Raw genomic sequence first — 23,670 nt, forward strand, 5'->3', positions numbered from 1 at the left:
CTGCAGCTGTAAGGGAGACATTAATCTGATTTATCATCACAATGTGTGTTCGGACATACGGAACATAAGTGAAGAGATTTAGGATATTCTGACGATGATGACCTTGATATTGCAATGAGACGGTGGATGTGCAAATCTTCTGATGACATTCTCCTTCAGATTTCTTAATTAATTAAGTACTGTCGTCTTCTACTCCACAGTTACGCATTTTTTTATTCCGGACAAAGGAGTCCGCTTTTCGTGTCATAACATTATACAATACTGTATACACCATATCGAATTCCTTACATGAGTATGCATTAAGTGGTCCGTAACCGCTTTTAAACGGTTAAACAATAGACTCGTTGTTTTGCCATCAGGTGAGAGACGGTAATGTTAATGTAGATCTGGAACATACTAGTACGTTAACTGCGATATACTTAAATTATTCGGTATTATTTCTCGATCGGGCGACATGGGGGTACTTTGGGGTAGGTATCTGGGACTCCAGACATTTCAGTAAGCTTCAAAGTAACGCCATCAATTGAGTGTTAATCACATTGTGTGAAATCGCAGCTCAAACTAATTAGCGATACGACCTAAGACAACCCGGGTATGATTGGTGACTAAATCAACTCATCGTGTCATTTACGTGAAGGAATCTGTTCAGAAGACATGTTGGGACCGGGACGTTTCAGTTCTACCTGATTTACAACATAACATCCCTGTTCATAGATATTTACGTAGAATCATAAAAAAGTATTACTTATTTTCCGTGTGCTTTCGATATTATACTACGACAAGGATAGTGTTTGTGTCAGTTTAAGGACAAAATTTGTATTATGTTTGGATCGACCATATATCCTACGTTTTGGAGCCGGTGCCCATTGTGGTGTTAGAATTTTCTACCTGTATGTGGTTTAGCCGGTGCAGTCATTTCTCTTACTAAACGTGCCATATATGTAAATGTGGGCCGCTAGACAAAACGTTGTCCATCCCACTTCCGGTGCTACCCGTAAAGTTTCAACCTCGCCGACTTCGGGACATGGATCCCCTCAAATATCCCCCGTGACGTCAGCGAAAGGGATACGGTCAAACACTGCTAAAACCGTACCCCGAGCGCAACCTTCGAAGTTACTGTTAAACCCTAGTTCGGAATCAAGCTGGACACCTCCACTCACTATCAGAAGGTAAGCCATTGTTAAATACGCTACTGTTCACTTCCTGGTGTGATACAATCGAAATATGGAGATGATTAATACCTACAAAATTTTATAATAATGGTTATGGTGTTACAGAAACACGCTTTCGTATACATACATGAAGTGCTGTGTGTTTAAAGAGTTAATTTTATATAGAGGTGATGTTTTATAGAGGAAATGTTATATAGAGGTGATGTTATCTAGAGGTGATGTTATATAGAGGTGGTATTATATAGTCGTAACGTTATATAGAGGTAATGTTATATAGAGGTAATGTTATACAGACGTAATTTTATATAGAGGTGGTATTATATAGTCGTAACGTTATATAGAGGTGGTGTTATATAGAGGTGGTATTATATAGAGGTGGTATTATATAGTCGTAACGTTATATAGAGGTGGTGTTATATAGATGTGGTATTATATAGTCGTAACGTAATATAGAGGTGGTGTTATATAGAGGTGGTATTATATAGTCGTAACGTTATATAGAGGTGGTGTTATATAGAGGTGGTATTATATAGTCGTAACGTTATATAGAGGTGATGTTATATAGAGGTGGTATTATATAGTCGTAACGTTATATAGAGGTGATGTTATGTAGAGGTGATGTTTTATAGAGATAGTGTTATATAGACAGAGTGTTATATACACATAGTGTTATATAGCGGTGGTGTTATACAGACGCAATGTTATATAGAAGTGGTGTTATTTGTAGATGAGACGTTTAAAAGAGGTATACCATCCCCACAATGACTCCATACAAAATCAGTTCTTTGATATTCTATGAATTATGCTGTTGATGTGAAAGTCTTTGGAGACTCACATGGTATACAAGTAACAATACTTTGTGCTTTTGTTACAAAGTCTTTGGTGAATGACGATATCTATTATCACGGATAGTTTGTTGGGCGTTCTCAGTAATCAATAACGACATACTACATTTGTTCTGGTATTACCTAATTATACGCTCGAACAAACATTCGGTCTATCTATAACGATAATATTGTGCATGAATTAGACGTCCCGTGCGTCACATTGAAATGTATATTAAACACAATGGGTTAAATGGAAACCGAAATCTTAGCAGTCGTCGTCTTCATTGATGTCGTTCGTCCACTATCACTACTACAACTTCCATCATCATCATCATCATCATCATCATCATCATCATCATCATCATCAGGGGCGTAGTTAGCCCAGCAGAAATGTGTAAGCCCAGGCAAGGGGTCATGAATTTCATGATTTCAAAGATGTTTTGAATCGTTTTCTGAGACAGTTTTTTTTATTTATTCAACAACAAACTTCGAACCCTGATATTTATTTTCAATCTTAGTTTTGTAATTTTGTCCGATATATGCACGGATCTTTTATGTGTAAGCCCGGGCTTTTTCTTTCTATGGAAGCTACGCCCCTGATCATCATCATCATCATCATCATCATCATCATCATCATCATCATCATCATCATCATCATCAGATTTGTCTAATCAGTGTATTGTTACATTGATAGACCTTCATTTAAGCTTTTGTTGTTGTTTTCCGCGTGGCTAATGTAACCTGGATAGAAGCTGCTTAATGTTTCAAAATCTGTTCATGGTATGATGAACGTCATTTGTCATTGTAATGATTTTTTTTCTTCAAAATATGGTATCAAAATATGTATAAACCTTTTGATAACTGTATAAGTGACGTGTTCATTTGGTATAATTACTTCACGTCTGTTTTACAAACTTTTTCAAAAATTTAATATTTTACTTGAAGGTCGAAGTTGGCGGAGCGACCAACAAAACGCCTTGGAGGATGTAGCGGGTGGATGTATCGGCGAAAGATGGTGAGTAGGCTCAATCACAAAACATAAATAGAACCATTGCTTAAACCATACCCAGGCAATCACGCTTTGAAAACAGATATAACGCTACTGTTTTAAGCCGATGAAAAAGGACATTTCAAAACTTTGTTCGCCACTCGACAGGTTCCTATAAAAACAACACACACAAAGCAAAAAAAAACAAGAACAACAAAAACTGAATTTGCTCTGTGCAATAAAAGATACGATGTATTTCATATACACTGTATTTGGTCTGGCATATGGGTGACACGGTAATAAAATGTGATCCCTCAATGGGGTGTAATAAATGATTTTTTTTCCCGTGTGATGACCTTTAAAGTGTTTGGAATTTGCACGTACATCTCGGGACCCAGTGGAATAGGTCGAGGTAGTATATCACAGGTTCCCGTGTGCTTGTTTAAGTACATATATGTATACCGTGTAGATTTATCAGGGTTAGATACAGTAAGCCGTCCTCTCTGTCGAGGTATACATTATAACATGTCCACGCGACATGTGTATTGTTCCTGTTGGCCTAATCGATACAGGTACAAGGAGTGTTATTAAACTTTTAGTGCTGCATAAATATTGGGTGTTATTTAAAATACCATATCATAAATATGTTAGGAAGAAAATCGAAAACAAAAGGAAGTTCCCTACTGAACACAGAACGTCCTCAACAAGTTCAACTGAATTACTTCATAGACCTATTCAGCAAGTCTTGTCTATTCTCACGATATACTTCACAGAAAAATATACGTTATCCTATATATACACCTCTTTATAATTAGAAATAAGACTATGAAGGCCTCATCAACGATAAGTAAATTGTTCTGATATCCTTAATTGTCATTGTCTCGATGAACGATATGAATACATTGTCATAATTAATTTGCACATTTCCTCTTATGAAAAAAGCCCACGTTAAAGAGCATGAAACTGATGGTTTACTTAATTATATTCTACAAATCCCGTAAAGATATTTTGATGGTTCTTTTAAGTGATAACACTGGTGATACTTATAGAAAGTTCAGAACATCAGTGACCCTGGGAAAAAGACTGAAGTGCTTCTGATGTTTTCAATGCAGAAGAGTTCTTCTTTACTTAATATCAACAATATCGAAGTGACGTCATTTCTTGATTATAGCATTACTGAATATGTATATGAAGATTTGAACGATCATTACATGCATTACTTTTTTATTTCAGGATTGGAAGAAGTTCAAGATTGGCTACAAAGAATTCCAATACCAGATTGAACTATGGGGGACTGCTCTGAAAAAAATCGAAGGTAGATAGACATGTTGTAACATATCGTCTAATAAAGTAATAGGGTTCTCTAGTTAGGAGGGTGTTCTAGGGACGACGTGTTTACAACAGCATTCATACATTATTTACATTCCTGTCCTGTTAGACCTACCGAGGAATCATTGATTTTACTTTACTTTGAAGATTTTTTTTCTTCAATTTTCTGATCTGTTTTTTAATGGCGTGATACGATTATATCAACAAGGTTTAACCCCATTGGTGTCTGGGCTATGTAAATACACGTTACACAAAGTAAACACCTTCACCTTCTATTCTATCTCTTCTATGTAGGCTATAATCAGACAACACCCATTGTTCTATGGTTTTCGGTTTCGGTGTGAAATCTTCCTTTTGTGTAGCATTGAGCAAGGCCCTAACAGAAACAAACTGAAATCATAGGCCTAGGATTAATTATAGATAAATTGTATTCGGATGTCTGCGTGTCATTCTATTTTGGAAAGATTAAGAACAAACTAAAAAAGGACAATGTCTTTCATTGCAGATTTCACGTACTATTTTCCCCTCTGGTATATACATCACCTACTTACTAAAAAAATAAAATTATGATACTGTAGAGAACAATATTCTGGTAACACCCCTCCGCTATTTGTACTGATAACCCTACGGTGTAGTATCATGGATTTAAATACAACGCCACTATAACAGGTTAATCATAAATTGCGAAACACTTTTTTTAATTACATTTATGGTTCTTATGAAAAGAAAGGTTTGATCGTTCCTTTGTAAATAGATCTAATGTCTGTTTTAATCAAATTAAAATGGTTTTCAAAGAAACAGCTCAGATAATTAACTACAATTAACGTTCTCTAGAAATGGAACGCCATGGTAAGTGTAAGGATGAGGGACAGCTCTTGGTTCAGGTGAAGCACGGCTCACTGTCTCCAATGTAGTTTCTGTAGTGATCTAACGGTCAAATATCACTTTAATCAGTGGCGGTGGTATTCAGAAACACAACCGAGTCAGATAAAATGGGCACTACTGATATCACGCTTAATACAGCGATCAGGTGACACACAAGACGGGGAATTCTACTGACGATGATAAATAATTTCTTCAGAAAAGACATTCTTTGTTTCCAACCATTCTCCCCTAATCAAGTACAAACGTAATTATTAAGGTTTGTAATCTGTGTGTATTTCCTCGTTATGTTTTTGAGATACAAGCCATTCGGGGTTTTGATACCAATACGGTAAAGTATTTTGACCAAGGCATTAGGGGAAGAACGAATATACTTTGGACTGTTTTCATTATAAGGATATGACCTGTTATAAATAAGACACGTACTCCTCGCTCAGTTAGTGTTATTTACACAGGATATGGTATGAGACATGGCTTTACATAGACAATAAATTGCTGAGACAATATTGACCGATTGAATCCCATGTTCTACTAGGTATCATTTACTTAAAGAACTTCTAGATCCACGAATTTTAGTGACCCCTCCATGACGTGATGTAAAATCGATACTTAATATTTGATTAATTATCAACCAACATTAGCAAATATTGACAAAAAGGTCATAAAACATTAGCATGTCCAATAATTGACCCAATTAATCAAAATTGTAAAACACGTTATAGGGGTTGGTTTAAAGTACGGTCATGAGGGTAACTATAACTAATAATATAATGAGAGAAAGGGTCAGCCATGCTACATGAACAATATATCACAATATCATACCGCTAAAAGATCTAGATGTTGTATCTCGGTGCAGATCTTACTTAAGCAGATCAATAGAAGGATTCTTTGAAATGATAATCTGGGAATGTTTTGTTTTTTTAAGATTGGCTCAGATACCGAAATGAATATATATCACTGAAATACCACTAATTGGTGCTAAGGCTATAGTGTATATCACTGGAAGAGAATTACTTGTAACACAGTCAGTATACTGAAGAAAATGTCCCAGATTATACCATGTCACTTTAGAGAAATAAAATTGCTTTTAATAACGGTCTTTAAAAATGAACCTGTCGAAATCATTGGTATACGAATTTGACAATATCAAGTATGAAAAAAAAGGAAATTGAAATCCGTTTTCCATACACATTTAAATTTCAAGTTACACCACATTACTGTTTGTGAAGTATAAACTGACATTCTGAATGGAACCTCGACAATAGACTATTTATATCTACCTCTGTAGTAGGTCTATAAGTGTTCCCGACCGTGACACACGCGACAACGCACACAATATGTCAATTATCTTTGTTATGGTTGTTACCTAGATCGCACCAAAACATTGAGGTATTTATTACCATTTTGTAGGATCACGTGGTCCTGAGAATATAATGGTTAAGTCGTGCTAACCATGTTCTTTAAATATCAGTATAAACAATGGAGGTTTACTTGTGATATAAACAGGCCCGTACTTTCATCATGATGACGTATGTGGTGCTTGTGAAATGTGCCACAGCTTTTGAATAATAGTATAATTGAATAATTTAGAATCTAGTTAATGAGGACTTCTCTCTAACATATTGACATTTTCAATAAAACATACAAAAGTCGAGATATAAACCCCGACCTTCCAATGTTTTTTCCAATATGATTTTCGGTTCTCTCACCTGACAGGAAACTGAATCGATCTACCTTCAGGTGTAAATACCTATAATGACTAGGTTTAAGTATTTGAGACTAATATTAATCTCTGATGATGTGTTAATTATGTCATTAAAGCTGGGTTTTACTTATAATTTGATAAACGATTAACGTGAGCTATTATTGACAAATACCCGAGGCACCTGACAGATATAATGATGAATGAAATACGATCAAACAATGTTTAATTCTCTAGGTACCGTGATCAATACCCACGAGATAGATTACGTTACAAAGCAGTTTGTCTCTGGTCATGACAGGTAAAATCAATATTTCTAATAAAAATTTGTGCAGTGGTCATGTAATTCCTATACATATGCGAATATAGAGTTATAAGACGCATAACGCTTTAGATAAGATCCGGTTGTTAGGGAGAAAGAGATTGTTAAATAAAACCATGAGTATTCTCAGATTATATATTTTTTTCAATAAAGTTAGATATTAGATTGTTACAATCATACCTGAAAAAACAACAGCCTAAGGTTAGAATAAAGTTTCTGATACAGAAGCTGGGTTTATAAATATGTAACCTTAAATACGTTCTTATTTCATATGAAATATTTTTTAACGTCATATGATATATAATATAATGTCATATGAGATATTATAAAACTAGTGTTTGAAGTTTTTTCAAAACTTCTTGACGAGTTTGATAAAACTTCCTATGAAATGAAGACAAATCTGATACTGTTTACTACACAGCTCTGAAAAATGGGCTACATTTTGCCTGTTTATTTTTCAAGCTAAATATTTGACTGCAGCCATTTTTACGCCAAATTCAATTCGTAACGTCAGTGTTCATATTATTACATCACAATCGATTTCTGACTGGCACAGTCAATGAAAGAAAGCAACTGTTCCAGGATACATGCATATTAATTACACTTCTGACATAAACGAAAATATATATGGACGCATTCACTGGATTATTCAATAAATAGAGCTATCAGTAACACTGCATCATAAAATCGCCCCAGGACTTTTATAATTAATGGTAGTTTTTTTTAAAGTGTAGTAATCTAAAAGAGAAGTTGATATAATAAAATAAGGCGTAACAATGCAGAACGGAAGGAGCAGCATATAAGTACGTTAGTGTAGTCTGAAGTGGTGCCATATTTATAGGAATGGAGACGTGACAATGAATTATGATCGTTGGTATTGTATCGAGTGTGATCAGGTGTAAGTCTTTTGAAGAATACCGGCATTGTGTTGTGCATAACTTGATGTGCCAGTAGTCCATTTTCATATCTATGGAGGTGTCTTCCTCCTCTCGCTATAGACCGCAGATGTCTTTGTCTGCTGGTTCCATAGAGTGATCACCATAACCTCACAGAGAAAGGAACGGTCTGTCGTAGCATTTCGTAACTAATCTACAATAAGGGTCACGTGATAAGTTTTACAGTGCCCTCAATCTGAGGGTGCCAAGGCGAACACAGTGGACTCTATCTTTTCTCTTACCTTCTGCTCCTCAGTCTCTCTGATTTCTTCATTTGTGTCAACTGTTTGTTCGGTTTAAAAGGATGGGTTGTTAGTATGTCCAGTTTCTGTGTTGTTATAATGACATGTCCAGGAAGTTTGATGATTAATGCTAAGTGCACGCCATTCACTAGAGGTATTGCATGGTCATCCCTTTAAAGTGGTCATCAGTAAGAGACCATTAAAACTGTGGAAAGTGTTTTGAAACCTCTCGAAGTTTAGTAAAACATAACTTACAAGACGTATTCAACGTAAATTTGTCTTTCTATGGAGTTGCCTACCTGTAACGATAGTGTGGGCGTAACACTTTAAGAACATCTATAATTTTAGTGTGGTTCACAGGGTGACAGTACAGTTTAAAGAATTTCCCTTCTTTATCTTTGAAATCAAGATGAGATTTAAGGTTCAACATGACCCTGAAATTATTACATGAATTTTTATCTGTATTTAGTGAAATAGCCATAACTAGAATTTCATTATTCACTAATTATTTTACAGGACAACAAGGGGCTGGTGTACTTTCCTACTTTGTATTCCTGCGCACCCTCTTCAAGTTGAACATCGCTATCTTTCTACTAATGTTCATTTTCGTGACTTTACCTGCCATTGTGAATTTCTCGTCAAACGGTTACACCAGTGCGGTGACTGGGACAGGTATCGGAGGTGTAGACGTGGCCACCGCCCAGACCTGTAGTGCCTCCTACACCGTTAATGTCTCCTCTAATGCCGCTACACTCATTGCAGACTTTCTTCAGGGAACGGTTAGTATAATGCATGTTTATGTCCTTGTGGTCAGGGGTAAAATTCATCAAAACATCAAATCAAGTTATAATGAATTAAGTTCGTTTTTAATAAGGTGATATATATGACCATACCGTCTTAAAATGTACAGCGATATAACTATCTCTACTGACTATATCATCAATGATAAATCGTTGATGCACATATGTGAAAGTAGGTCTACGAAATTGCAATTACATTCTTGGCAAGGGCAACCATGTACGTGGAACTAGTTATATTCCAATGTCGGATTATATCAACACGTACTTCTGTTTACTAGTAATTATACTGTACTTGTTATAAATTAAGTATTGTTGTCCTGTATGTTTTTATTTTTTAATTTTGGTTCGAACTGTATGTGTTTGGCCTCTACGTTATATCTAGATTATTTTCAGGGTTGGATGGAAGGTACAGCATTGTTCCTTGGTTGGTATGATGCTAATGAATACAGTATGGGCACTGCAGGAAGTCACAATTTTAATTACATCATGCCGCTCGCTGTCTTTGTTGTCGTCGTTGTTGTCTTCATCATTTCGTTAGTGGTGATGGCACAGGCGTAAGTATCCATATCTAGTTTTAGATTTTCACATTTTACAAGTTTAAAAATATATAAACAGGGATGAGGGGGTCCATAAGACGTTTACACACATATCCCTAGATCTTATAGATCTTAAATGAGGGGTTAGTAGTTTATGTAACTTAATCAGTTTTCACTGTTTTCTTATCACTATCTCTTTCAAAATTGTTCACCTTAGTACAGATAGGATTATAAAGTCTGATTAATTTCATGACTTTCTAGTGCACTGGCAAATATGAACATCACTGATCATTGATCTGATAAAGGTGGCAATGTAGACTTCGAAACTTTCTGTGATATATTGAAATCTAATCAGTTTATGTTTACCAACCTCACGAAGATAGCATCAATTAATTACTCTTAAGCCTTTCGATCAATAGCGGCAATCACTGATGACGCTTTATTTCTGTTACAGAAGCGTAAAGAGCTTTAGAGAGAGCATATCCCGGTCTGGTGATGCCGTTCGGTACACGTATAACATTAAAGTGTTCTGTAGCTGGGACTATGCCCTCACAGAGGAGGTTTGGAGTACAATTAAACAGAAGAGTGTGTACAAAGACATTGTGGTACGCTTCTTTCACTGTATACACTTTAAAATGTCACAAAAACCGGATAAGGCTGGACTGATAAACGTCTAGATACATATGGCAATCGTAAACACTTTTGTAACAGTAACCATAATAAAGTAACGATATCATGCTTTTTTTTGCATAATTTCCCGAAAAAATGTATTGTTCAAATTTTAGTGTATGATACCACAAGGACAAGAGATATAGTTTAATGAATAACCCACGTGATCAAGATACGCGTCATTTTATTGATCCATTTCAGTAAAAATGTTGTTTAGATTTATGAACAAATACACAAGCACTGGAAAATTCAAGAGACCAGGATGTAAAGTTCGAGATTTATGTATTATGAGTATGGCTGTTATAACCAGGTTGAATTGACCAGATGTTATGAAATAAGGTTACCCATACATGTCCTAAGCTGATGTGAATTTTCCAGTAGGTGGTGACCATATGCATGATGCTTAGGATAATGGTGTCCATCATGACGATGGCAATGTAAACAACATCAGGAAAGAAAGCAGCATTATGACTTTGATCAAGAATTTGAAACAGGAACCAATTAAGAGGACGATACATTGTATAACAAATTGTTTTCTTTATCATGACAGGCAGAACTGGCAGAAACGAGATTTAGGCAGACCAGAAAAAATATGACATCGAATCAGAAGTGTGCTCTCTACACGAAACGGTTTTTCATCAACTGGCTTATCCTAGCAATGCTTGGTGGATCTGCATATCTAATCTACTTCGTCCAAAAGTTCTCAACAGAGGTAAACTGATTCTTTTGAAAAACATCATCATTTAACATTATCAAAAAACTACTCCAACAGGGTTTTCTACCAGAGATCAGTTATTTAACGTCGAGGGTATCTCGGCGTCGCCATGACAATGTTTTCATGAGATGCGTTTCATTTCTACCATGGGAAAGCAAGTCTTGCGTCATATATAATCAGTTCTGGTTATAGTTCTAAGATTGTGACGGGACGCATTGGTAAGGGAACAGCTGTCGTTGCAGAGAATGCTTCATCTTAAATGTGTGTTTAGTTGAAATTCATGATGTTTTGCTTCAAATGTTATGTCATCGTTGATAAGAATGAGTACTTTTAACAATTCAAGGTTACTTCTTTTCTATTTACTTATGAAACACGAGTTTAACCTCCTGGATATTAAGATAAGACCTTTTATTTGATGCACTTAGTACTCTTTAAACTTTAATATTATCTAAACTTCCAAACATAAGATAAAGACAATGTATAAAGGAAACGTTGTGCAACACCAATGACACGAGTTTTCTTGTAAGGAATGATAGATATGTCTTTTAACATCACGATTCCGTTTTTAAGCGGTTTGGCCTTTCTATGGCGATGCTAGATTTTGGGGAGGTGAGAACACTCACCGTAGCGTATGTGCTTATGTAACGTATGAGTACTGGTGGTTTTGTATTGTGTTCTATCAGCACTGTCTTTTTCCAGGTTTCATCAGCGTTGAGTAATTTTTTGGAATATTACATATACATATGATAGATTGCCTTAAATAGTTGCAATGTTTTTAATCCGTATCACGAGGCGTCGTACATAAGATTACAAATATCTGTATCCCGGTGACGAATCTGGCAGTAATATCCTTAGAAAAAATCGAATTATCTGTAGTTTTTTATTCCAACCAATCACACAGACTTGTGCAACATTGATGTAATTTCCAACACCAATCACAGACGCGCAGTTGAAACTAGTGTTATATTTCAATCGCGATTTTTATGTCATTTTTACAGCAGCAGATAATTTGAATTGCACGTGTTTCTCGTCGTTAGTTTCTACAGTTTAATGCTCTCCTATTGTAGTGAGTACATTGATAGTTACTTATGCTGTTGTTTTGTTGAAATATATCCGTACATATAGGAGCTTCATTGTTTCACATACAACTTATCACGTAGGTATATGCAGTATCACAATAGTGGCACTCCTGTCTACGAACAGTGTATTTGTATGTATACTCGTTGAGGCATGTACGTAGAGTCCACTTAATCCATTGCATAATGATATTTCTGATTTGGAATAGTGGACCTACACCAGCATCAGTTTTACGGTCGTCCAAAACGTCCAACATTATGTTAAAGATAGTCAAAAATATATGCCAAAAACAGTTAACAACGTGTCCAAAACAGTTAACAACGTAACCAAAAGATGCCCAAAACCGTCAACAACAGTGACCAGTGTCCAAAACAGTATTTTAAACAATAGTCAGCAGCTGTTGATTCTACATTTGGAACATTCAGACATTAGTTCATCTTAGTAGAAACTAGTTATATCAAGGCAAGTTTGTTGGAACGTTCTCAGTGACAACACGTTAATATCAGTATTATGGTGACAAATAAAACCTTAAAAAGTCACCCCACTAACCGAATAATGTACTAACTATTATCACCATCTCTCATTAATCTACAGACAACTTCCAGTGACAGTTTCGTCCTACTGCTGATACAGTATCTGCCATCCATTACCCTGGGCGCTCTCAATGGAATATTGCCCATTATTTTTCAAATCCTGATCAAGTTTGAAGATTATACCACTGGATTCGCCTTGAAGTTACACTTGATAAGGTAAAATGCCGTGCTCTTATTTGAGAATATGACATTACTCACTTTGGTTGACAACGATTTGCATTGCGGGTGTCGTGAATGTAAATCTTTGTCGCCTGTCAATGACACAGAACACTCTTCCAGGACACCTGGTCTTATTCCTCTTGTACTCTTTGAGGAGAGGAGTTTACGTGTTAATCTTTCGTTTTGTTCATATTTTGCCCTTGTTTTATTGAATTTGAGTTTGGATTATGATTGTGTTGACATGTTTTTATTTTCTTGTTTCTGTTCCTACTAGATAGGTTAAAAATCATAGTCCATATTCTCGTACACATTCTCTCTCTCTCTCTCACGTTACAATATGTACGTGTAACATTGTACTATATGTATTTTGAGTTCTACTTAGCGAAAAACATTATGTGTATTGAAAAGGACAATGCCCAACTGTACATCTGCTATTGAAATTAAGTTTTCTGTTTAAACTTTTATGTTTTGCACTTACATGTCTCTTGCCAACAGAATCGTGTTTCTGAAGCTTGCCTCATTGGCTGTGCTGATCATATCCATCTACAGTCTTATCACATGTGGTACAAAGACAACCCCATGTAATGTAGGGATTCCGGATTCATGTATAGCCATTACGGTAAGTCAGAATTATGGTATGAATTACACAATTTCTCTGTCTACTGAGGTGTAGAGTCAAATGAATAATGAAGACGGCATGGTTCAAATGATTACTGGGTCCAAACGAGTATTCGTTGGAAACAAATTGGTTAAATATACAAATGTGTAGTACAAAACTTTTTTTATGTCATATATCACATTTCCATGTAAAATATATAATAGTGCATATACAGTAATGGTATTCTCGCATAATCCTCAGCATTTTCTATGAATTTTTACTAAATTTTCCTTGTAAAATTATTGACAAATGTTATTTTAGTATTTGGCACTTTTGTTACACAAAATAACACATTTGGGTCTCGTTATTTTCACGGTATTTATTTTAATTTATTGATTATTATTTTTCCACTATTTTGTACATTTTCGTTGGAGGAAATAACACATTTGAGTTTCCTTGGTATATCGGTGACGCCACTGTTTGTTTTTGCAGTGCTGGGAAACCTACGTTGGTCAGACATTCTACAAGCTAGTAGTCACGGATTTCTTTATTAACGTAATCGTCATTCTGCTCGTGGAGGGACCTAGAATGTAAGTGGTTCACTCTTTAGTTATATATAGCATAAAGAACAATGTTTTGAAATTAGTTTTTCTTGCTGTTTAAACAATTCTGCTAATTTCAGTATTGAAATATAGGATATATATAACGTTTTTCATGTTTATATGTAAAATACAGACGCAACGAGATCAGCATCATCCTCAGGTTTTATATATCATTCCATTGCAAAAACAATTGTAAATATTTGAATATTGTAGAACCTTAATCTAATCCAACATGTTTTACTATTGTTGTTTTAAGGGCTCTAACTACAAAGTGTGAAAGTAAGCTATTAAAGAAGGTTGGCCCTGCTGTATTCGACATTCCAAAAAGTGTATTGGCCTTGGTGTATTCACAGATGTTATGTTGGTAAGTATAAGTCAAATTATATGTGAAGAAATGTATTGACAATGTTATAATTCATAACATTTTGTACACGTAACTCAACGATCAAATTACCTTTCCAATAACCCATTTTTAATGAATATCTTCTAACTTGCTATATTTGTGTTATATTAAAGTGTTCCTTTTGTTTTATTTTATTGATTTCAGGATCGGCCTGTTGTATTGCCCTATGATCACATCAATGACGGTTATCAGTTTTTTTGTGGTTTTCTATTTGAAATACGTAAGTACCAAAGTCCATTCGCTAAACTAGATTTTCAGTATCACGAATACGTGTTTACCCTAACATCGAACTATTGCTGAGGGGAAAACTTTTTGTTGTAGTAGAGTAATTGTAACTTATTCTGTCACATTTCAATATAGTTCTACTTGTCTGCAATATTCAGGGTTTCAGCTGACGGTATTTTCTTTTTCATCCTTTTTGATGTTTTGATGTATTGTTATCTAGAATTATTTGGTCATTCCCTCGTACTTGATTCGAATTTTGATATCGTCTTTCAGTTATCCGCAATGAAAACTACTGGTCCTCCCGAGAAACCGTACCGAGCCTCGCGGAACAATAGTTTCTTCATAGGTATTCTACTTCTGGCGTTTTTCATGTCAGTTTTCCCAGTCGGTTATACAATGGTCAGGTAAGTTGTGTTGATATAGTATGATACATAAATCGCAAAGGTCATATAAAACACCTCAGAGTAATTAATAATAGTTGAAAGATTTCGTCAGCAATATCAACCATGGATTTCCGTGGTGTTACTGCTACAGTAAAGTAACACAAAATTGTAGGAAAGACATCAATGAATAATACCTTTCGATACAAATTTATATGTAGATACAGTATAGCCAAGTAATGAATCAAAGCTTATAATACAGCTCTTATCTTTGATATATGCATTCGTCCACGATAAATTTAAATGATGTAATACATACAGGTGAAGTTACATCCCAATTGCCTAATATTATTTAAGTCCAAGGTACCACTGTAAAATCATTAGTTTTCGAGGGATCTATTTCATTGATTTCTTTGGTTAATCCACGAATTCAGATGTCTGCAAACTATCGTATTAGTAGATTTATTTACCAATTTCTGTCCACGAAATCAAGTGTCCACGAAGTAGTACTGTTATGAAAACCACGAAAGTTGAGCCTCACGAAACTGTGTTATTTTACAGTGATATCGAATTGTTTCCCTGTATCGATCGTTTTGTCAACGGTTCGGATTCTCACGATTGCATTATTATTGCCTGTCAGCGTTATTCTCTTAGATTTTCGATTTCTGTTGAATTGCGATTTTATTCCATATTAGGAAAAAAGGGGAAAGATAGGTGCCCTTAAAAATAGCATTTACAATATTAATTGATATTTTGTTAAAACATTGTTTTATCTTGATATATTTCAAAGAACGTTTCGTAATCTTTTAGTGGTTTTTATTATTATTGCTATTTATTTAGAGATTGAACAGCCTTTATTATTTCATTTTCATTTACGAACTTTCCGTTCGTGAAGTGTCTTGGTAGATGCTACTTTCTTGGTGAAAAACAGTTCCACCTTATTTCTGTACCAGGATACGACCGTCGACTGGGTGTGGGCCGTTCCGAATCTACAATACAGGGATGTCAAATATCATTGATGCGACCATTTCCAACCTTCCAGCATGGCTGAATGACCTTGTCACACTGATCACGTCATCATCGGCAGTATTAACATTCCTAGTAGTATTGATGTACGCCGTCTTTTAAGTCAATGTTTTACACACTTTATTACAGCTGTCAAGATTTGACTTGAACAAATTCATTGTGTGAATGCTAAAGACACCAGTGTTTTTTTCTCTCAAAATATCATATCAGACAATAGAATTCAATGTTCTATAATCAATGTCTTAACGCGAAAATAATTCCAAAGCGAAATATAACTGATTTATAGTAATCTTGTATACAGTAAATTCCGAACGCTTCTTCTTTCGTCGTCTTATAACTTTCTTTTATATATTTGTAGTCAATGTGTTTGGAGACTGTTCTTGTGAAAAGAAAACGTTTTTCACATTTACCGTTTATAAGTTGAACAGAGATGATGAGTTTCCATTAAAATCTTGTATGGAGCCGACCCCTGAATAGCGACCACATTTTTAGTTCGTTTTCCTTATGATCTAATGTATTATGTGAAGCAGTACTAAAGATCATTTTGGTTTTAAGATATTTCTGCTGGGAAATTCCTGTTAATACCTTCACCTTCATTGTTTTTCCAGCATAATTATCTACTTCTGTTCAGCAAGAGGAAGTGCCTACCGTGGCGTCGTCAAAATGCTGGAAGAACAACTCACAATGGCAAGTTCTTGATATTTATTTGTTTTAATTTAGTTATTGAAATTTATCACGAACTATATCATATTTTCTAAAACTATTTCAATTGATACTCGAAACATACATGTCATTTGTGAAGAAATATTTATCATTATTCCTGATAATCAGTTTGATAGAACCGTCAGGGTCTTGTAGGCACTTGTTACATTTGTATGGGTATGATTTTGTTGAATCTGTGTCCCTCCTGTGTTTATTTAGACAGTTTTCCCTATTTTTGCTGGGTTTTTATATAAATATACTTGAGATATTCCTATGACCTCTCATGTATCTTATTGATCTATATTAATTATTTTCAGATACAGCCTGTTCCATTTTTGTTGCTTTTCTTCGCTAGTTGGTTTCTGTTGTCTTTGGTAAGGGTCTGTAGTGAGTTTTGTACATAATTTGCTTGTCTTGGTTGCAGGAGAGTCGAGACAAACAATTCCTGATGGCGAAGGTCTACGAACTGACGGGAGAGAAACCGGCGGCAAGGAAAAAGGAATCAGTGACTACAGTAAATGAAAAGAAGGCGAAATCTAAGAAGACTGAGGCAGAGGTAGAAACTCCCCCCGGACCAAGTGCACATATTCTTTATGCTGAAGGGCCTGTTGTTTCCGATGATCCTGTCCCGGCAATGCCAGAAGAAAAAGACCCATTTAATGTATAGCAAACAAATGAGTTTTTCGTAGCTCCAGAAAAATACTCTGTAGTTCCTACACAGTATACAGAAAGAATATTATTATTAACAAATATTCTTTTTTTTCTTTAACACCGTTATGCTTAAAATGTTAGTGGTGTAGTTAACAATGCTAATGGAATGTGTCGTTGCAGGTATTGATTTATTCTGCAAAAATGCCTTGACCAACATTTCAATAGCATAGTTGCGTATGCTTCACTTTTTCAATTTTCCATCCTCCCATTTAAATGTACAAAACGGATCGTCGGAACACCAGAACCGTTCTAAACTCACTGCATGTTTCCTAATCTCTTCATTGCTTTATTTTCAATTATTATTATTTATGATTTAACTTAAATTACTATTAACAATAATATAAACTTATATTAGTTGTCACATATTCTTGCGAGCCAGAACAGATTTCCACTGAGTATACAAATCTACCGATTATTGAAATAAATTTGATACTTAAGGTTGAAATTTTTTTTTGCGATATTACCACTGAAACAAAATCTAGTACAGGTGTAACTCTTACACGTGCTTGTCATGCTACTTGATAAGTTATAATATACAGGAACATGTGTTATTTTCAGGAGTATTAGTTCTGTACATGGGTGTTCAAATAATACATTTTTTTATAATTTAGATTTTTATGATAGTCAGTGTTGCTTTGTATGTCTTTATCCTAAGTATCAACCTTAATAGTGCTCTTAGATCTGAATACTATGTCATTAAATTCCAAGATAAGTATATTGTTTCCTGTTGACTGAATATTGCACTTATCTACATCAGTACTATTATATATATATATATATACCTCAGGGCTGTGTATTTCAGGATATTAGGCTATAAGGACATGTCAAGAATTATATACAAGTATATATTATGTTTGGTGACTCTAGACAATCATTGATATACTTCTGTGTTCAAGTTTTAGAGGATCTCACATGAGTTTCTGTTCATATGAGATTTATGAAACGAATTTCTCAGAGGCAAGAGCTTTATTAATGTCATATAGAATGGAAAGTAGTGTAAGATTTTGCAAACATCCGTTAAATTAGAATTCTACGAGGCTGATACAAAATCAAAATTATCGATATTCTCATTCTCTGTCATTTTGGTGACGTCACAATCACAGTTTCGTAAGGTCAAATTACACATGTGAAAAAAGAAATAGTATGTATGTTATTAAACTGATAACAGGTTAGCTATATGCTAAAAATAGTACTTCTTTATGTCGATATAATTGTGTTTGATTGAATAATATTATTTACACTACAACTTATAAAAGTACATGCGTAAATAAGTAGATTTTTGTTCAATAACAATGATTATAAATTCTGCTTCCTTCTACATCAGTATATTACCTATAATGTTTTGTGCTTTGAACATCAAATCTCCTAATAGTATATTATTACACTTCGTATACTTTGTAAATACCACAAGTTGAGTGCTATTTATATTCCGCGCGTGTATTATTCGTCACGTGTCTATCAGTGATGTGTATCAGCATAATTCCTATGAGGAACATAATTGTGATACTAATGAACATTGTGACTGCTGTACCATTTGCACTTTACTTCGCACTTTTATATAAAGCACGCAAAATCAAAGTTCAGTACATTTTTGATGCACGTGCATTAATCACCCCTTTCTATCGTGTTTATTTGTCTCTGTGTGTATTACACGTGTATATCACTACTTTCAGGCACCACCGGTATACCGGAGTCCCTCTCCAACTGGTTCCAGACCAACAACGCCAAAAATTTTGGTAAACAATACAGACTGGGAGGAGACACCCAGAATCAACACGGGCACTACACCTGCAACACAGCCGGCCAAACCATTGGAGTTCTGATAACTCACGTGCACCAATTACACAAATACCTGATACTTCTTAGTACTGGTTCACAGTATAGCAAAACTAATCCAGCCGACTGTTTAAGTCTTGAGCTACTTAACAAAGGTATAGGTGATTATTGAACTCTTCAGAATTGAAATAAGGATCTGTTTTCTCCAAAACGCTGGAGTAGTTAGGCTTGATTAATGAAGAATACTTGACTGAATCTGTAATAAAATTACTTCCGACACAAATACACTGTATACTTGGTAAAAGCAACAATAGAGTTTTGAAGTGATTCATGTCTCGGAATACTCGTTTGATACTGTAGGACATTTACATGTTTACCAAATCTGTCTCGTACGGAAATGTTTTTGGTGTGAAACTGCCTGTTATTCTTTAGCTGTGTTCTGATTGTTACGTTTTGTAATTGTTACGTTCGGTACTGTGGTATATTACATGATAATAGATGTACTTAAATGTAACGAGAGTTATACAGAATCAACAGGTTACTAAATATTAGAGTCACACCTTTATGTCTTTCATCGATCTTAGCGCTCTGACGTAAGTGTCCTTACTTTGTGGAAACATGGAAATTATAATGTATCATGAATAGAAGAGGACGAGGAAAACAGAATTCTGCTTTCTTAACATAAACATGATTACTTAATCACGTGTAATTTATTTCTATTCAAACTCTTTCCAGTATACACCATGACTGTTTTAAAAGCTATTGTAATATATGTCATTATCGATCATGAGAATGTACAATTCAGCAATTGTTTTTCAGTTTAATCTGAAATAATTTCTCAGTAGTTTTTGAATTATGATCTTGTTACATGTAGTTGTTAAGTGACGTTCAGAGTTATTTCTGTTATTGTAGAAATTGTTTACTTTGTTTACATATTCGGGTCCAGGGTCTATATATTATGAATCCTTAAGGATTTCTTTAAATCCACGATATACCTTATGTAAAGAAATAGCGCCATTGGTTGTCTTTTATGTAAGGTCAGTAGGTGAACATTGGTGACACCTTGCCAGGAAATGAAACCTAAATTATTTATGTAAACATGAATGAAAAATAGTGTTTATAAATACCGTCCATTTATTGTTATGACAGTGTTATCTATATATTTTTTTGTCTTTACGATATTTTATAAGAGAGTAATTTTCGGTAAGAATTAAAGGAGCTAGTGTATATTTATGACAGTCAATTTATAACAGAATTTGTTATCTCGTCTGTGATTTGTAAGTGTTTCTGTTTGACTTTCCATTGTTATAATGTCTATCCTCATTTAAAGGAGAGTTACCTCTCTTAGATATCGACAAGTCAGTGTCGCCAAGTCCAGATGGGTTGAAAAAAACAATCAATGTATTTAAAGGACTGATTTTGTTATGTGGTAATAGAAATGAGCTGGTCTCATGTCACCTGTATGATATCATGTTTTATTGCCGAGTTTCCGTCCAATATGACGTGTCTGTTAGTGATATAAAATGAGTGTATCCAAATTCTTTTTGTCAAGAAAATATCGAGAAATATTTTTCAATAAAAGATTTCGCTGTTTTTATCTTTGGTTTTATTCAGTTAAAACGTGAACAGTGCGTGAAAATGCCGTAGCTCTCACCAAAGATTTACAACAGAATACTCAACGCACGGTTGTTTTTCATGTCGTCATCTAATTAGGACACGTCCGTTAGGAATATTATAGATAATGTGGTTAAAGAGAAATTGCCATCCTAATAGTTTGGCTGTTAATTATCATATATATGATAATTGCGAAAATAATTGAATAATGGGGTTAATACACATTTCAATCCATGATTAACGTTATACAAAGGTTATAGCAGACTCTGTTGACTCCTCAATACCGTTATACACAGGTTATAGCAGACTCTGCTGACTCCTCAATACCGTTATACACAGGTTATAGCAGACTTTACATACAGACTCCTAAATATCGTTATACACAGGTAAAAGCAGACTTTACATACAGACTCCTAAATATCGTTATACACAGGTTATTGTAGATTTTACATACAGACTCTGAAACATCGTTATACACAAGTTATTGTAGATTTTACATACAGACTCTGAAACATCGTTATACACAGGTAATAGCAGACTCTACATACACACTCCTAATATCGTTATACACAAGTTATTGTAGATTTTACATACAGACTCCTAAATATCGTTATACACAGGTAATAGCAGACTCTACATACACACTCCTAATATCGTTATACACAAGTTATTGTAGATTTTACATACAGACTCTGAAACATCGTTATACACAGGTAATAGCAGACTCTACATACACACTCCTAATATCGTTATACACAAGTTATTGTAGATTTTACATACAGACTCCTAAATATCGTTATACACAGGTAATAGCAGACTCTACATACTCACTCCTAATATCGTCATACACAGGTTATTGTAGATTTTACATACAGAATCTGAAACATCGTTATACACAGGTAATAGCAGACTCTACATACACACTCCTAATATCGTTATACAAAGGTTATTGTATACTTTACATATTCCTAAATATCGTTATACACAGGTTATAGCAGACTTTACAGACTCCTAAATATAGTTATACACAGGTAATAGAAGACTCTACATACAGACTCTTAATATCGTTATACACAAGTTATTGTAGACTCTACAGACTCCTAAATATCGTTATACACAGGTTATTGTAGAACTCACATATTCCTAAATATCGTTATACTTTGGTAGCTGAAGTCCTTACGAAGTCTACTGGTCGTTTTTTTTTTATTCACGACAAGTACCAATCTTCGTCAAGGCTTAGGGAAATCATTGTTAATATGAACATCACTTGCCATTTTCTTCGAGAAATTTTCGAAAACAAAGGAACCCTGGAACAGTTTATGACAAAATCAACTTGCACAAATGAAGTGATTTGACTGGTCTAGAGATGAATTCAGGAGAAAATAAACACCCTGAATCACAGACCGATACCTTCTTTGAAGATAGCAAAGGAAAGACACAACCAGCCAACATATCGCTATCAAAAGGTCCAGCGTGTTTCGTGTGATGAGTGTGTCATTTGGTATGTTAGACAAATATGGCCCCAGAGGTCGCTTCAGGATCTAACGTTGAGTGCAGAAACCTAGATTTCACATATATCGAATGCAAGATTCTAATGAATGTCACGTTTCGGTGACAAAATATTTGATGTTTCCATTCGTGACGGACATATTTACTGACATTTTTTATTCCGACACAGAAAAAGCACCACACATTCGCCCCATGATGTTTTTTGACCGGACATGCACTTTAAGTTAATTTGAACAAAAGTATGAGAAACGCAATCCCTTCCTATTACTTTAGAATCAATATTTACCCATGTCAAAAAACGTCCTTGTATCTTCAGTACCGTCCATGCTATATGGTGTAAGGGACCTTCGGTATAGGGAGCTGAATATACACCGTCAAATTTGGTGTAAGGGACCTTCGGTATTGGGAGTAGTACATACACCATGAAATTTGGTGTAAGGGACCTGCGGTATAGATAGTTGTACATACACCATGAAATTTGGTGTAAGGGACCTGCGGTATAGATAGTTGTACATACACCATGAAATTTGGTGTAAGGGACTTTCGGTATAGGGAGTTGTACACACCGTGTAAGGAGCCTTCGGTATAGGGAGTTGTACACACCGTGTAAGGAGCCTTCGGTATAGGGAGTTGTAAATATATCATCAAATTTGGTGTAAAGGACCTTCGGTATAGGTAGCTGTACATACACAATCAAATTTGGTGTAAGGGACCTTCGGTATAGGGAGTTGTACATACACCATCAAATTTGTTATTCGTTAATGCCGTATATCTGATAACTTCAAAAGTATAAATTCAGAACCGTACTACTCGTTTTATATTCTATAACACATTTGTCTCGACATCTTGACTGTGTTCCGAATGTCGATACTTGTATGTTTCAAAGCAAATTAATACATGTCGGTATTTTACATCAAAAATTTTAACAAGTCGAGAGATGTGATGATTATTCAGGCGCTGTTTGTTACTGAAAAAAAGAATTGTGCGTATTTGGTTTCGACCATTCTATCTTTAGAAACCAACATGAGCCGGAGGAATCTTCAGATCTGTCCAAAACATATTTTCTACATTCTATACTTTATAGATCCCAGGTCTACAGCCTCATAGTCCACGGGAAAAATTCTGGTAAAGGATTGTTAATTCTACTTAGTGCTTTGGGAATTTGTCACTCTTGAG

General features: G+C 34.9%; 1 protein-coding gene across 1 annotated transcript in view; it reads left to right on the forward strand.

Annotated features, from left to right (window-relative positions):
• The window catches only part of LOC132559394 (transmembrane channel-like protein 7), a 33,613-nt gene extending 14,173 nt beyond the window's left edge, over window positions 1-19,440 (forward strand). The window contains exons 5-20 of the mRNA XM_060224006.1: window positions 2,945-3,014; window positions 4,221-4,302; window positions 8,916-9,178; window positions 9,593-9,753; window positions 10,190-10,340; window positions 10,955-11,116; window positions 12,791-12,945; window positions 13,444-13,567; window positions 14,039-14,136; window positions 14,405-14,512; window positions 14,696-14,771; window positions 15,050-15,180; window positions 16,110-16,268; window positions 16,791-16,869; window positions 17,309-17,545; window positions 19,269-19,440. Of these exons, the coding sequence (XP_060079989.1) occupies window positions 2,945-3,014; window positions 4,221-4,302; window positions 8,916-9,178; window positions 9,593-9,753; window positions 10,190-10,340; window positions 10,955-11,116; window positions 12,791-12,945; window positions 13,444-13,567; window positions 14,039-14,136; window positions 14,405-14,512; window positions 14,696-14,771; window positions 15,050-15,180; window positions 16,110-16,268; window positions 16,791-16,869; window positions 17,309-17,545; window positions 19,269-19,418 (2,206 nt within the window). The 3' untranslated portion in view covers window positions 19,419-19,440. The remainder of the gene's footprint in view (window positions 1-2,944; window positions 3,015-4,220; window positions 4,303-8,915; window positions 9,179-9,592; window positions 9,754-10,189; window positions 10,341-10,954; window positions 11,117-12,790; window positions 12,946-13,443; window positions 13,568-14,038; window positions 14,137-14,404; window positions 14,513-14,695; window positions 14,772-15,049; window positions 15,181-16,109; window positions 16,269-16,790; window positions 16,870-17,308; window positions 17,546-19,268) is intronic.
• The last annotated feature ends 4,230 nt before the right edge of the window (window positions 19,441-23,670 follow it).

The sequence above is a fragment of the Ylistrum balloti genome, unplaced genomic scaffold, assembly GCF_031769215.1.
Source record: "Ylistrum balloti isolate Yb309-2 unplaced genomic scaffold, AGI_CSIRO_Ybal_v1 Utg370902, whole genome shotgun sequence".
In the NCBI taxonomy this organism is placed as follows: Eukaryota; Metazoa; Mollusca; class Bivalvia; order Pectinida; family Pectinidae; genus Ylistrum; species Ylistrum balloti.